This window comes from Harpia harpyja, chromosome Z (genome assembly GCF_026419915.1).
Source record: "Harpia harpyja isolate bHarHar1 chromosome Z, bHarHar1 primary haplotype, whole genome shotgun sequence".
Taxonomy (NCBI): Eukaryota; Metazoa; Chordata; class Aves; order Accipitriformes; family Accipitridae; genus Harpia; species Harpia harpyja.
This window is the reverse complement of record NC_068969.1, coordinates 4,476,156-4,491,092: the sequence shown is the minus strand read 5'-3', so window position 1 is coordinate 4,491,092 and position 14,937 is coordinate 4,476,156. Positions and strand designations below refer to the sequence as shown.

Genomic DNA, 14,937 nt, shown 5'->3' with positions numbered 1-14,937 from the left:
GGCTCGCCCCCCAAAATCACGCGCCCCGGCCCCAGTGACTTTTGACACGCTTCAACTCTCTCTCCTTCTTGACAAGGCTATAACCCATTGCCCATCCTCGTTGCCCAGGTGAGTGAGAATCGGGGCAAAGCGGCAAAGCTCCTTTTCTTGGAAAGCTGAGGTCGGTGTCACGTCTGTCTTTGTGACATGAAGAATTCTGCAGCTCGTGTTTCTACAGTAGCCAAAGGCCACTCCCCGTTCCCCAGCTCCGGGTCCTGTTCTCCAACGTGATTGCTGCTGCTGCACCAACTGAAGGCTTCCTTCCTGCAGAACAAGCCAAGACATCCCTTTTAAGAGAGACTGCAAACACCTGGTCAGGAACGTACTCCTCAGAGTTGAGGAGAGCCAGAGCAGTACCTGTTACTGAGGGCTTGAGTCCCGTCACGTGCCCTTTAGAGCAAAAAACCCACACGTGCTCTACGGCAAGGTAACAGGGGGCCTGGGAAATGTCAGTCATCCAAAAGGATTTCCCTCCCGTTGGAGACCAGCAAGTACCTTTCTAGTGCAGGAAGGAGAAGAGATTTGGTTGCAGAGTGACGGCTGAACAGCTCCGCGGAAGTTGGCGGAGAGCTGGAAGGCTGAATCAAAGAATAACGGTGACCAAAGCGCAAAGAGAATCCCCTGGGCTGGCTGTACAGATGTGAACAACCCTCTGCTCTTCAGGCAAACTACAGCTGGTCTTACGGTGTGTGCATTGAGCGCCTCCCTGACAGGCCTTGACGCAGCATGCGAGTCGATTCACTACAGTAGGGAGCAGCTGTCCTCTCTGAGGAAGGCAGGGGAACCCGGGAGACCCGATGGGCTTTCCTGCCAGCAAAGAGGCAATGAGGAAGGCAAGGAGGTAGAGAGGGTCCAAAAGAGAACTCGGTGGCAGCGCTTTGTCCTTCTGCTCTTGCCTGCCGTGACTGGGAAGACGTGAGGTCTAGACACGGCCGGAGCAGGCAGTGCTCTTCAGGGGGATTGCCATGTGAGCTCCCAGGCAGTCCCGAGCAACGGAGCTCAAAGGGAGCTGCCCCAAGAGCTGTGGTCGTGCACGGCCTCGCTCCGAACCGAGGTGCTTGTTCCCTGGCACCGCTCGCCTCTGTCGGCATCTAGCGAACGGAGCTCCGTAACGCCCTGGCGTCGGAAGGCCGAGCAAAATCTCAGCAAGCCTGCTGAGAAGGAAACCCTGAGGACCGGCGTTTGGCTTGGAATGCGGCTGGCAGAAGAAGGTGGCTGAGGACACTCTAAAAGCAGCAGCTGAAGGAGGCAGCCTGGGAAGCCTCCAGTGCCTCTCAGCAGTGTCAGCCCGCTAGTATCGCAGAAGGGCTTCTGGGGGTTCCGGGTTTCTATCCTCGTCCCGAATTGCATTTCGGACCTGGGTTCTCCAGTCCTGGACTTGGCATTCCTTTTCGCCTGCTCTGGTTGGGCCTGAGACACCCTCTGGTTTTCGTCCTGGTGTCACGGGTGAATTAGTCAGAGAAGTCATCGCCGTGGGCTTAACTCGGAGGGTTTTATTAACGATGAAGCGATGATCAAGTGGTAATCAATCGATGATCGAATGAAGATCACGTGGTCATCAAGTGGTGATTAAGCGATAACTGAATGGTAATTAGAATCACAGCATCCTTTAGGTTGGAAAAGACCCTTAAGATCATCGAGTCCAACCGTTAACCTAACACTGCCAAGTCCACCGCTAACCCGTGTCCCTAAGCGCCACACCTACACGTCTTTTCGACGCCTCCGGGGATGGCGACTCAACCGCTTCCCTGGGCAGCCCGTTCCAGCGCTTGACAAGCCTCGGCCCATCGATCCAGCCCGTCCAGATCCCTCTGGAGAGCCTTTCCAGCCTCCAACAGATCAACGCTCCCACCCACCACCTCCGAAGCTGCCCCACAGCCACTCGCAGTTTCCTACCCCACCACGGAAAGGCTCACGCTGACTCTGAAAGGCAGTTCCTTGCCACGGAAAAAGGCCATTTCCGCCGTGACTCCCCAGCTTGCGGTCCCACCGCCAGAAAGTGCCGGAGGCAGCACATCGCCGAAGCGCTAAGGAGTCCTCAGGCCCTTGTTGGGCCGCCTTAGACCTTAGGCCCTTGTTGGGCCACCTGCGACTCTGAGGTGCCGCCCTGAGGTCCCGTGCTGTGCCCCGGCCACCCACCGCCTCTGAGCGGATGGCACGTGTGAGCCCAGGCCAGGCTCCAAGGTCGCTCCTGTCCCCTGTGCCGGGGAGCCCGGCACCGGAGGCAGTACTTGCGACGCAGCCTTACCGGCGCGGCGCAGAGGGGAAGGATCACCTTCCCCGACCTGCTGGCAGCGCTCCCCGTGCCGGGGGCAGGAGCACAGAGTTCCCTCGGCCAGGGCTGGAGCCCTGGAGTCGCGCTGCCCCAACAGCACCTTTCGGCCAACAGCGTCCCCCTCGACGGCTGCCCCGGGGGACCCGGCATCGGACTCTGCACTCGCTGCAGGAGCAGCCGCCCCGGTGACGTGGGTGCCGAGGGCTCGGGCCCCCGCCTCGGCACGTCGCAGCCACCCCTGTGAGGCGGTGGCCGCCTCAGAGCGGGCGGCGGGTGGCCGAGGGCGTCCCTGCCCGTAGTTGGGGCGCACGCAGGCCAGCGGTGCTGATGTCACAGTGGCCACCGTGACCCGCGGGGGCAAGCCCACAAAAAGGAGCGCTGGGCACAGGCCGTCCGTCAGTGCGACCTGGCGAGGTGAGGAGAGGGCAGGGGAGGGACGGGGCTTGTGCGGGGCTGCCGAGGGAGGAGGGGGGCCCCAGGCCTCGGGGCGCTGGGCCTGCGCTGCAAGCTCACCCGCCTCTGGCTTCTCCCTCGCCCGCGCCCTGCTTCTCCCTCAGAGTCAGCAGAGGAGCATTTGGAGGAGACGCCCGGCGTTGCTGGGACAGGGACTCTCCAGACGCTCGCCGTTGACGTGCGCCATGTCCGCGAGGAAGCAGAAGGCCCCCGGCTCGATGGAGCAGGGTGAGAGCAAAGTAGCCCTCCCGCAGCGTAGCAGAGGGCTTGTCGGGGCGGTCAGCGTGGGGCCGAGAGCGGTGGCAGGGGGAGGCAGGAGCTCCCCGACGACCACCCCGGGGCAGGGCCCCTCCTGTCCTCAGCCAGCGGGGCCCAGGCTGGGCAGTGGGCACCTGCTGGGACCCCCGTGCCTGCAATGCCCCCTTCCTCTCCAAGGCCTCCAGCCCTGCCCATCAGCCGGCTCGGCAGGGGCAGAGCAGGCCCTTGGGGGCAATCCCTCAGGGACGCTTCCCCCGGCCCCGCAGAGGTGCTCATTCCCAGTGGCGTTTGCTCTCTCCCCTCCAGCATGCCTGCTGTGTCGCCGGGCAGAGGCTGACCCGGCTGTCTGCGGGGCCAAACTGGAGAAGCAAGGGCTCTGTGCCCATGTGTTTTGCCTGGTGAGTTACGCCGGGGCTCCCTCCAGCTTTCCGACAGGCAGTCCCTGCCACGCTCTCCTCAGCAGCTCCTCCTCTTTTCTCTACTGCAGCTTTTTGCCAACGAGCTTTTTCAGCAAGGGGGCAGGGAAGTAGGACTCATGGGATTTCTCCCCGAGGATATTCGACGTGCAGTCGCGCGGGCAGCGCGGAAGGTGAGCACCTGACAAGGCCGGGGAGATCTGTGCCGGGAGAGGTTTGCGGGAGCCTAGCCCAGACCCGAGAGAGAAATCCCAGCCCTTCCAGCCGGCTCTGGGACAGGAGTCTTGCTCCCAGCAGCTCCACAGAGGCTCCAGCACAGGAGCCTCGTCCGACAGGCGCATCTGCGGGGTGTGACCCGGCAGCGGCCACATCCTGCGCCCTGCCCGGAGGCGTGGGGCTGGCCGTGGCGGCCCTGAGGCTGCCGCTGATGGGGGCTGCTCTGCTCTTTCCAGCACTGCTTCGTCTGTGGCGAGAGCGGGGCCGCCATCTCCTGCTGGCAGAGGAGCTGCGACCACAGCTTCCATCTCCCCTGTGCCGCGGAGGGTGGATGCGTCACCCAGTACGCTCTTCAGTACAGGTACCTCCTCTCCCCTCCTCGCTGCCACCCGGGGAAGGAGCCAGCGCTTCTCACCTCGCCCATCCCTTTCCTCTTGCCCCCAGCGCCTTCTGCTGGCAGCACCGCCCAGAGCAGGCAGTGGAGGCGGCTCCGGAGGAGAACACCACCTGCCTCATCTGCCTGGACCTTGTGGAGGAGAGAAAGTCCTACGGCACCATGGTGTGCCCAGCGTGCAAACACGCCTGGTTCCACAGGGGCTGCATCCAGGCAGGAGCCGTTCCCTCGCCCCCGGGGTTCCCTCGCCCCCGGCGCACGGCAGGCGCTCGGCAGCACCAGGGCCTCGCTCATGCTCCTTATGTTTCTCCTCCTGCAGGGACAGGCTCTGTGCGCCGGCATTTCTTGCTTCCAGTGCCCCCTCTGTAGAGATAAGGAGCTATTTCTCTTGGAAATGCTCACCATGGGGATCCGAATCCCCTCCAGGTCGGTGCCCTTCTGGCCGGCTCACAAGACAGGAGGCTGCAAGCGCTGTGCCGCCCGCGCCAGGGGCTGCCCCAGCAGTCCTTCCTGGCCCTCCGCTGTCCCGCGAGTCTGGGCTTCAGCTTCACGGGGGAGCTGGAAACAGGGCAGGGCAGAGGGGGCGAGCAGGGACGCCCTGCATCTCCCTTATGCCGGGGCAGCAGGGGCTCATCCATTTTCCTTTCTCCATCAGACTGCCATCGTGGGAGAACAGGCGTGCATACGCAGCACTAAGTGAGAGGCACAGCCGCTGCGATGCCAGGGAGTGCCTTTGTCCAGGAGGCAGGGAGCAGGCAGAGGAAGAGGGGTAAGTTGCCAAAGCTGCACCCCGGGGCTCTGTACGGGAAGCCTGTCTCGCCAAGGGCTCGAAGCGCAAGGACTGAGACCGAGAGCTCGGCCGGACAATCCCGTGCTGCGGTCACTTTGTCCTCACAGCCATGAACCCCTTTGCTTCCCCAGGCCCTGGCAACTGCTCCTGTGCTGCTCCTGCGCTGCCGAGGGCACCCACAGACGCTGCTCCGACTTGAGGAGCAGCACGGCCAGCTGGGAGTGCGACGCGTGTGCTGGCCTGGGCACCGGTAAGAGGCAAAGCACCCGCCTGCCCCTGGGCTGGGGCCAGGGGCCAGGCAAGGCCTGGCAGCGGGAGCCCAGGGTGGGCCTGGCAGAGCCTCTCTGCTCTAGGAGGGCTGGGGGCACCGCTCTGGCCTATCCTGCCCCGGGCCTGGGGGCCGTGCCCTTGACCTTCCTGCTTCCCCTTACAGCCTCCAGTGCCAGCTCGGAGCTCGCCGGCCCCAGCACTGCCAGCCAGGCAGGATCGGGGCCTTCCCACGGCTCGCCGGCACCCGACGCCAGCAGCCCCAGCACCGCCAGCCAGCTGCCAGCGGGGTCCTCCTGCGGCTCCCCACCGCCGGAGACCAGCAGCCCCGGCACCGCCAGCCAGGCGGCATCAGGGTTCTCCTGCGGCTCCCCGCCACTTCAGGGCAGCAGCCGCTCCAGCCCCCCTGGGCCCGTGCAGATGCGAGACCGCTCCCGCTTGCAACGCCGGGAGCAACATCCCTACAGCCGGCCCGGAAGACGCCGTGACAGGAGCCGCGCGCCAGCACCAAGTGCCGAGAGCAGCACCCCCAGCCAGGCGGCGCTGGGGCCGTCCCACAGCTCCCCGGCACCCGAGACCAGCAGCCCCAGCACCGCCAGCCAGCTGCCAGCGGGGTCCTCCTCTGGCTCCCCAGCGCTCGAGAGCAGCAGAAGCTCCAGACCCCCTGGGCCCGTGCGGATGCGAGACCGCTCCCGCTTGCAACGCCGGGCCCAACATCCCTACAGCCGGCCCGGACGCCGCCGCGGGACCAGCCGTGCGCCATCCCCGAGCGCTGGTCCTGATCCCCCTCCACCTGTACAATAAAGTTGGCCGTTAATCTTTGCGCTGGGACATTCCACGCTCATTCGTCGGCTTCCTCCTCCTCCACCTCTCCCTTTCTTGGCGGCAGCCTTAGGGGCTGGGCCCAGAGCGTCGTCTTCTCCCTGGCGGTTGGCAGCACCTTCCCCAGACCTCCCTCCTCGCGGGCTGGCCTTGGCCGGCTGCCCCGCGCCATGGCCGTGGGCTTCGGGTCTCTGCCCCCACCCCCGGGAGGGTGGCCCGGCACGGCCCAGTCGGCGCCACCGCCCGTCTCCGGCAACGTGGGCTGTGCCCCCCCCAGACGGCACGGCCCTCACGGCTCGCCCCCCAAAATCACGCGCCCCGGCCCCAGCGACTTTTGACACGCTTCATCTCTCTCTCCTTCTCGACAAGGCTATAACCCATTTCCCATCCTCGTTGCCCAGGTGAGTGAGAATTGGGGCAAAGTGGCAAAGCTCCTTTTCTTGGAAAGCTGAGGTCGGTGTTGTGAGAGACTGAAAGGGTTAATGTCTCAAACGTTGTGGTGGGGCAAGTTCGGCTTAAAGACAAACCCTGCACAGCAAGGAACCAAGGTGAAAAGCCCATCAGCTCAGACATCAGCAACAGGAGGGGGAGGGCGTGCTGGAGGGTGCGCAGCTCCCTCTTCTGATAAGCTCTTCTGATACAAAGATCAAACAATGGCAGTGTCTGCAGGGAAGGAGAAGTTACTCCACAAACGACCCCCAAGCCCAAAGGCTCACAGCCTGCTCATTAACCTGGCCAGTTCGGGTGCCCGCCCGAAGGAGGGGCAACGATGATAAAAGGACACAGACTGAAGCCCCGGGTGCGCAAGCCCACCGGGACTGGACCCCTCGGCTGACCGGACCCCTCCGCTGACTGAACCAACGCTGGACGGACCCAGGACCGCTGAAATCTTTCTCTCTTCCTTTTTCTCTCTCTGTCTTCCTCTCTCTTTCCTTTTCCTTTGCCACAATCCCTACACCTCATCCGTTTCAAGATAGAAACCGCTGACCAAGTCAGAGACTAAGAGTAGATGCAGCCGCCCCGGGCCCTTCTCTGAGGAGGAGTCTGGAAAGCAAGGGGGTCTGCTCTGAACCTCCTGACTCAACGGGAGGGATCTCCCTGAATTCACGTATATGGTTACACGGTTTACAGAAGCAGTCTTATGCCAATTCCCGTTGTGAGAAACCCTGCCACCTACTACCACGCCTCCCCAGTTCAGTTGGCTTCTGTCATGAATAAAATCTTTAACCGATCGTTTGGTGTCGTTTCACCTTAATTTAGCCCAAGGGAATTTCGAATTAAACACAACTCCCTGGTCTGTCCAGTCTGGGTCATGACAGGCCCTCACGGCTCGCCCCCCAAAATCACGCGCCCCGGCCCCAGTGACTTTTGACACGCTTCAACTCTCTCTCCTTCTTGACAAGGCTATAACCCATTGCCCATCCTCGTTGCCCAGGTGAGTGAGAATCGGGGCAAAGCGGCAAAGCTCCTTTTCTTGGAAAGCTGAGGTCGGTGTCACGTCTGTCTTTGTGACATGAAGAATTCTGCAGCTCGTGTTTCTACAGTAGCCAAAGGCCACTCCCCGTTCCCCAGCTCCGGGTCCTGTTCTCCAACGTGATTGCTGCTGCTGCACCAACTGAAGGCTTCCTTCCTGCAGAACAAGCCAAGACATCCTTTTTAAGAGAGACTGCAAACACCTGGTCAGGGACGTACTCCTCAGAGTTGAGGAGAGCCAGAGCAGTACCTGTTACTGAGGGCTTGAGTCCCGTCACGTGCCCTTTAGAGCAAAAAACCCACACGTGCTCTACGGCAAGGTAACAGGGGGCCTGGGAAATGTCAGTCATCCAAAAGGATTTCCCTCCCGTTGGAGACCAGCAAGTACCTTTCTAGTGCAGGAAGGAGAAGAGATTTGGTTGCAGAGTGACGGCTGAACAGCTCCGCGGAAGTTGGCGGAGAGCTGGAAGGCTGAATCAAAGAATAACGGTGACCAAAGCGCAAAGAGAATCCCCTGGGCTGGCTGTACAGATGTGAACAACCCTCTGCTCTTCAGGCAAACTACAGCTGGTCTTACGGTGTGTGCATTGAGCGCCTCCCTGACAGGCCTTGACGCAGCATGCGAGTCGATTCACTACAGTAGGGAGCAGCTGTCCTCTCTGAGGAAGGCAGGGGAACCCGGGAGACCCGATGGGCTTTCCTGCCAGCAAAGAGGCAATGAGGAAGGCAAGGAGGTAGAGAGGGTCCAAAAGAGAACTCGGTGGCAGCGCTTTGTCCTTCTGCTCTTGCCTGCCGTGACTGGGAAGACGTGAGGTCTAGGCACGGCCGGAGCAGGCAGTGCTCTTCAGGGGGATTGCCATGTGAGCTCCCAGGCAGTCCCGAGCAACGGAGCTCAAAGGGAGCTGCCCCAAGCGCTGTGGTCGTGCACGGCCTCGCTCCGAACCGAGGTGCTTGTTCCCTGGCACCGCTCGCCTCTGTCGGCATCTAGCGAACGGAGCTCCGTAACGCCCTGGCGTCGGAAGGCCGAGCAAAATCTCAGCAAGCCTGCTGAGAAGGAAACCCTGAGGACCGGCGTTTGGCTTGGAAGGTGGCTGGCAGAAGAAGGTGGCTGAGGACACTCTAAAAGCAGCAGCTGAAGGAGGCAGCCTGGGAAGCCTCCAGTGCCTCTCAGCAGTGTCAGCCCGCTAGTATCGCAGAAGGGCTTCTGGGGGTTCCGGGTTTCTATCCTCGTCCCGAATTGCATTTCGGACCTGGGTTCTCCAGTCCTGGACTTGGCATTCCTTTTCGCCTGCTCTGGTTGGGCCTGAGACACCCTCTGGTTTTCGTCCTGGTGTCACGGGTGAATTAGTCAGAGAAGTCATCGCCGTGGGCTTAACTCGGAGGGTTTTATTAACGATGAAGCGATGATCAAGTGGTAATCAATCGATGATCGAATGAAGATCACGTGGTCATCAAGTGGTGATTAAGCGATAACTGAATGGTAATTAGAATCACAGCATCCTTTAGGTTGGAAAAGACCCTTAAGATCATCGAGTCCAACCGTTAACCTAACACTGCCAAGTCCACCGCTAACCCGTGTCCCTAAGCGCCACACCTACACGTCTTTTCGACGCCTCCGGGGATGGCGACTCAACCGCTTCCCTGGGCAGCCCGTTCCAGCGCTTGACAAGCCTCGGCCCATCGATCCAGCCCGTCCAGATCCCTCTGGAGAGCCTTTCCAGCCTCCAACAGATCAACGCTCCCACCCACCACCTCCGAAGCTGCCCCACAGCCACTCGCAGTTTCCTACCCCACCACGGAAAGGCTCACGCTGACTCTGAAAGGCAGTTCCTTGCCACGGAAAAAGGCCATTTCCGCCGTGACTCCCCAGCTTGCGGTCCCACCGCCAGAAAGTGCCGGAGGCAGCACATCGCCGAAGCGCTAAGGAGTCCTCAGGCCCTTGTTGGGCCGCCTTAGACCTTAGGCCCTTGTTGGGCCACCTGCGACTCTGAGGTGCCGCCCTGAGGTCCCGTGCTGTGCCCCGGCCACCCACCGCCTCTGAGCGGATGGCACGTGTGAGCCCAGGCCAGGCTCCAAGGTCGCTCCTGTCCCCTGTGCCGGGGAGCCCGGCACCGGAGGCAGTACTTGCGACGCAGCCTTACCGGCGCGGCGCAGAGGGGAAGGATCACCTTCCCCGACCTGCTGGCAGCGCTCCCCGTGCCGGGGGCAGGAGCACAGAGTTCCCTCGGCCAGGGCTGGAGCCCTGGAGTCGCGCTGCCCCAACAGCACCTTTCGGCCAACAGCGTCCCCCTCGACGGCTGCCCCGGGGGACCCGGCATCGGACTCTGCACTCGCTGCAGGAGCAGCCGCCCCGGTGACGTGGGTGCCGAGGGCTCGGGCCCCCGCCTCGGCACGTCGCAGCCACCCCTGTGAGGCGGTGGCCGCCTCAGAGCGGGCGGCGGGTGGCCGAGGGCGTCCCTGCCCGTAGTTGGGGCGCACGCAGGCCAGCGGTGCTGATGTCACAGTGGCCACCGTGACCCGCGGGGGCAAGCCCACAAAAAGGAGCGCTGGGCACAGGCCGTCCGTCAGTGCGACCTGGCGAGGTGAGGAGAGGGCAGGGGAGGGACGGGGCTTGTGCGGGGCTGCCGAGGGAGGAGGGGGGCCCCAGGCCTCGGGGCGCTGGGCCTGCGCTGCAAGCTCACCCGCCTCTGGCTTCTCCCTCGCCCGCGCCCTGCTTCTCCCTCAGAGTCAGCAGAGGAGCATTTGGAGGAGACGCCCGGCGTTGCTGGGACAGGGACTCTCCAGACGCTCGCCGTTGACGTGCGCCATGTCCGCGAGGAAGCAGAAGGCCCCCGGCTCGATGGAGCAGGGTGAGAGCAAAGTAGCCCTCCCGCAGCGTAGCAGAGGGCTTGTCGGGGCGGTCAGCGTGGGGCCGAGAGCGGTGGCAGGGGGAGGCAGGAGCTCCCCGACGACCACCCCGGGGCAGGGCCCCTCCTGTCCTCAGCCAGCGGGGCCCAGGCTGGGCAGTGGGCACCTGCTGGGACCCCCGTGCCTGCAATGCCCCCTTCCTCTCCAAGGCCTCCAGCCCTGCCCATCAGCCGGCTCGGCAGGGGCAGAGCAGGCCCTTGGGGGCAATCCCTCAGGGACGCTTCCCCCGGCCCCGCAGAGGTGCTCATTCCCAGTGGCGTTTGCTCTCTCCCCTCCAGCATGCCTGCTGTGTCGCCGGGCAGAGGCTGACCCGGCTGTCTGCGGGGCCAAACTGGAGAAGCAAGGGCTCTGTGCCCATGTGTTTTGCCTGGTGAGTTACGCCGGGGCTCCCTCCAGCTTTCCGACAGGCAGTCCCTGCCACGCTCTCCTCAGCAGCTCCTCCTCTTTTCTCTACTGCAGCTTTTTGCCAACGAGCTTTTTCAGCAAGGGGGCAGGGAAGTAGGACTCATGGGATTTCTCCCCGAGGATATTCGACGTGCAGTCGCGCGGGCAGCGCGGAAGGTGAGCACCTGACAAGGCCGGGGAGATCTGTGCCGGGAGAGGTTTGCGGGAGCCTAGCCCAGACCCGAGAGAGAAATCCCAGCCCTTCCAGCCGGCTCTGGGACAGGAGTCTTGCTCCCAGCAGCTCCACAGAGGCTCCAGCACAGGAGCCTCGTCCGACAGGCGCATCTGCGGGGTGTGACCCGGCAGCGGCCACATCCTGCGCCCTGCCCGGAGGCGTGGGGCTGGCCGTGGCGGCCCTGAGGCTGCCGCTGATGGGGGCTGCTCTGCTCTTTCCAGCACTGCTTCGTCTGTGGCGAGAGCGGGGCCGCCATCTCCTGCTGGCAGAGGAGCTGCGACCGCAGCTTCCATCTCCCCTGTGCCGCGGAGGGTGGATGCGTCACCCAGTACGCTCTTCAGTACAGGTACCTCCTCTCCCCTCCTCGCTGCCACCCGGGGAAGGAGCCAGCGCTTCTCACCTCGCCCATCCCTTTCCTCTTGCCCCCAGCGCCTTCTGCTGGCAGCACCGCCCAGAGCAGGCAGTGGAGGCGGCTCCGGAGGAGAACACCACCTGCCTCATCTGCCTGGACCTTGTGGAGGAGAGAAAGTCCTACGGCACCATGGTGTGCCCAGCGTGCAAACACGCCTGGTTCCACAGGGGCTGCATCCAGGCAGGAGCCGTTCCCTCGCCCCCGGGGTTCCCTCGCCCCCGGCGCACGGCAGGCGCTCGGCAGCACCAGGGCCTCGCTCATGCTCCTTATGTTTCTCCTCCTGCAGGGACAGGCTCTGTGCGCCGGCATTTCTTGCTTCCAGTGCCCCCTCTGTAGAGATAAGGAGCTATTTCTCTTGGAAATGCTCACCATGGGGATCCGAATCCCCTCCAGGTCGGTGCCCTTCTGGCCGGCTCACAAGACAGGAGGCTGCAAGCGCTGTGCCGCCCGCGCCAGGGGCTGCCCCAGCAGTCCTTCCTGGCCCTCCGCTGTCCCGCGAGTCTGGGCTTCAGCTTCACGGGGGAGCTGGAAACAGGGCAGGGCAGAGGGGGCGAGCAGGGACGCCCTGCATCTCCCTTATGCCGGGGCAGCAGGGGCTCATCCATTTTCCTTTCTCCATCAGACTGCCATCGTGGGAGAACAGGCGTGCATACGCAGCACTAAGTGAGAGGCACAGCCGCTGCGATGCCAGGGAGTGCCTTTGTCCAGGAGGCAGGGAGCAGGCAGAGGAAGAGGGGTAAGTTGCCAAAGCTGCACCCCGGGGCTCTGTACGGGAAGCCTGTCTCGCCAAGGGCTCGAAGCGCAAGGACTGAGACCGAGAGCTCGGCCGGACAATCCCGTGCTGCGGTCACTTTGTCCTCACAGCCATGAACCCCTTTGCTTCCCCAGGCCCTGGCAACTGCTCCTGTGCTGCTCCTGCGCTGCCGAGGGCACCCACAGACGCTGCTCCGACTTGAGGAGCAGCACGGCCAGCTGGGAGTGCGACGCGTGTGCTGGCCTGGGCACCGGTAAGAGGCAAAGCACCCGCCTGCCCCTGGGCTGGGGCCAGGGGCCAGGCAAGGCCTGGCAGCGGGAGCCCAGGGTGGGCCTGGCAGAGCCTCTCTGCTCTAGGAGGGCTGGGGGCACCGCTCTGGCCTATCCTGCCCCGGGCCTGGGGGCCGTGCCCTTGACCTTCCTGCTTCCCCTTACAGCCTCCAGTGCCAGCTCGGAGCTCGCCGGCCCCAGCACTGCCAGCCAGGCAGGATCGGGGCCTTCCCACGGCTCGCCGGCACCCGACGCCAGCAGCCCCAGCACCGCCAGCCAGCTGCCAGCGGGGTCCTCCTGCGGCTCCCCACCGCCGGAGACCAGCAGCCCCGGCACCGCCAGCCAGGCGGCATCAGGGTTCTCCTGCGGCTCCCCGCCACTTCAGGGCAGCAGCCGCTCCAGCCCCCCTGGGCCCGTGCGGATGCGAGACCGCTCCCGCTTGCAACGCCGGGAGCAACATCCCTACAGCCGGCCCGGAAGACGCCGTGACAGGAGCCGTGCGCCAGCACCAAGTGCCGAGAGCAGCACCCCCAGCCAGGCGGCGCTGGGGCCGTCCCACAGCTCCCCAGCACCCGACGCCAGCAGCCCCAGCACCGCCAGCCAGCTGCCAGCGGGGTCCTCCTGCGGCTCCCCACCGCCGGAAACCAGCAGCCCCAGCACTGGGAGCCAGGCGGCGTTCGGGCCACCCCACGGCTCCCTGGCACCGCAGACCAGCAGCCCCGCCGATGCGGCATCAGGGCCGTCCCAAGGCTCCCCAGTGCTTCAGGGCAGCAGCCGCGCCAGCCCCCCTGGGCCCGACCGCGTGCGAAACAGCTCCCGCTTGCGACGCCGGGCCCAACATCCCTACAGCCGGCCCGGAAGACGCCGTGACAGGAGCCGTGCGCCAGCACCAAGTGCCGAGAGCAGCACCCCCAGCCAGGCGGCGCTGGGGCCGTCCCACAGCTCCCCGGCACCCGAGACCAGCAGCCCCAGCACCGCCAGCCAGCTGCCAGCGGGGTCCTCCTGCGGCTCCCCAGCGCTCGAGAGCAGCAGAAGCTCCAGCCCCCCTGGGCCCGTGCGGATGCGAGACCGCTCCCGCTTGCAACGCCGGGCCCAACATCCCTACAGCCAGCCCGGACGCCGCCGCGGGACCAGCCGTGCGCCATCCCCGAGCGCTGGTCCTGATCCCCCTCCACCCGTACAATAAAGCTGGCCGTTAATCTCTGCGCTGGGACATTCCACGCTCATTCGTCGGCTTCCTCCTCCTCCACCTCTCCCTTTCTTGGGGGGCAGCCTTAGGGGCTGGGCCCAGAGCGTCGTCTTCTCCCTGGCGGTTGGCAGCACCTTCCCCAGACCTCCCTCCTCGCGGGCTGGCCTTGGCCGGCTGCCCCGCGCCATGGCCGTGGGCTTCGGGTCTCTGCCCCCACCCCCGGGAGGGTGGCCCGGCACGGCCCAGTCGGCGCCACCGCCCGTCTCCGGCAACGTGGGCTGTGCCCCCCCCAGACGGCACGGCCCTCATGGCTCGCCCCCCAAAATCACGCGCCCCGGCCCCAGCGACTTTTGACACGCTTCATCTCTCTCTCCTTCTCGACAAGGCTATAACCCATTTCCCATCCTCGTTGCCCAGGTGAGTGAGAATTGGGGCAAAGTGGCAAAGCTCCTTTTCTTGGAAAGCTGAGGTCGGTGTTGTGAGAGACTGAAAGGGTTAATGTCTCAAACGTTGTGGTGGGGCAAGTTCGGCTTAAAGACAAACCCTGCACAGCAAGGAACCAAGGTGAAAAGCCCATCAGCTCAGACATCAGCAACAGGAGGGGGAGGGCGTGCTGGAGGGTGCGCAGCTCCCTCTTCTGATAAGCTCTTCTGATACAAAGATCAAACAATGGCAGTGTCTGCAGGGAAGGAGAAGTTACTCCACAAACGACCCCCAAGCCCAAAGGCTCACAGCCTGCTCATTAACCTGGCCAGTTCGGGTGCCCGCCCGAAGGAGGGGCAACGATGATAAAAGGACACAAACTGAAGCCCCGGGTGCGCAAGCCCACCGGGACTGGACCCCTCGGCTGACCGGACCCCTCCGCTGACTGAACCAACGCTGGACGGACCCAGGACCGCTGAAATCTTTCTCTCTTCCTTTTTCTCTCTCTCTCTTCCTCTCTCTTTCCTTTTCCTTTGCCACAATCCCTACACCTCATCCGTTTCAAGATAGAAACCGCTGACCAAGTCAGAGACTAAGAGTAGATGCAGCCGCCCCGGGCCCTTCTCTGAGGAGGAGTCTGGAAAGCAAGGGGGTCTGCTCTGAACCTCCTGACTCAACGGGAGGGATCTCCCTGAATTCACGTATATGGTTACACGGTTTACAGAAGCAGTCTTATGCCAATTCCCGTTGTGAGAAACCCTGCCACCTACTACCACGCCTCCCCAGTTCAGTTGGCTTCTGTCATGAATAAAATCTTTAACCGATCGTTTGGTGTCGTTTCACCTTAATTTAGCCCAAGGGAATTTCGAATTAAACACAACTCCCTGGTCTGTCCAGTCTGGGTCATGACAGGCCCTCACGGCTCGCCCCCCAAAATCACGCGCCCCGGCCCCAGTGACTT

At 63.7% G+C, this 14,937-nt stretch overlaps 2 protein-coding genes across 2 annotated transcripts; both read left to right on the top strand.

The window, feature by feature from the left end:
• Positions 1 to 2,952: 2,952 nt before the first annotated feature.
• Positions 2,953 to 5,912, top strand: LOC128137860 (PHD finger protein 7-like). The gene is made up of 10 exons (XM_052779096.1): positions 2,953 to 2,995; positions 3,269 to 3,423; positions 3,513 to 3,614; positions 3,894 to 4,018; positions 4,102 to 4,264; positions 4,371 to 4,477; positions 4,707 to 4,820; positions 4,973 to 5,091; positions 5,275 to 5,321; positions 5,454 to 5,912. Exons 1-10 carry the CDS (start codon positions 2,953 to 2,955, stop codon positions 5,910 to 5,912), a joined length of 1,434 nt encoding a protein of 477 aa, XP_052635056.1.
• Positions 5,913 to 10,209: 4,297 nt separating this feature from the next.
• Positions 10,210 to 13,550, top strand: LOC128137859 (PHD finger protein 7-like). The gene is made up of 10 exons (XM_052779095.1): positions 10,210 to 10,252; positions 10,526 to 10,680; positions 10,770 to 10,871; positions 11,151 to 11,275; positions 11,359 to 11,521; positions 11,628 to 11,734; positions 11,964 to 12,077; positions 12,230 to 12,348; positions 12,532 to 12,617; positions 13,131 to 13,550. Exons 1-10 carry the CDS (start codon positions 10,210 to 10,212, stop codon positions 13,548 to 13,550), a joined length of 1,434 nt encoding a protein of 477 aa, XP_052635055.1.
• Positions 13,551 to 14,937: the final 1,387 nt, after the last annotated feature.

Excerpts from the sequence above, each read along its gene's own strand:
- LOC128137860 (XM_052779096.1), top strand. The coding sequence starts at position 2,953 with ATGTCCGCGAGGAAGCAGAAGGCCCCCGGCTCGATGGAGCAGG. Across the intron at positions 3,424-3,512 it reads GTGCCCATGTGTTTTGCCTG|CTTTTTGCCAACGAGCTTTT; the intron begins GTGAGTTACGCC and ends TCTCTACTGCAG. Across the intron at positions 3,615-3,893 it reads TCGCGCGGGCAGCGCGGAAG|CACTGCTTCGTCTGTGGCGA; the intron begins GTGAGCACCTGA and ends TGCTCTTTCCAG.
- LOC128137859 (XM_052779095.1), top strand. The coding sequence starts at position 10,210 with ATGTCCGCGAGGAAGCAGAAGGCCCCCGGCTCGATGGAGCAGG. Across the intron at positions 10,253-10,525 it reads CCCCGGCTCGATGGAGCAGG|GGACGCTTCCCCCGGCCCCG; the intron begins GTGAGAGCAAAG and ends GCAATCCCTCAG. Across the intron at positions 11,276-11,358 it reads CAGTACGCTCTTCAGTACAG|CGCCTTCTGCTGGCAGCACC; the intron begins GTACCTCCTCTC and ends TCTTGCCCCCAG.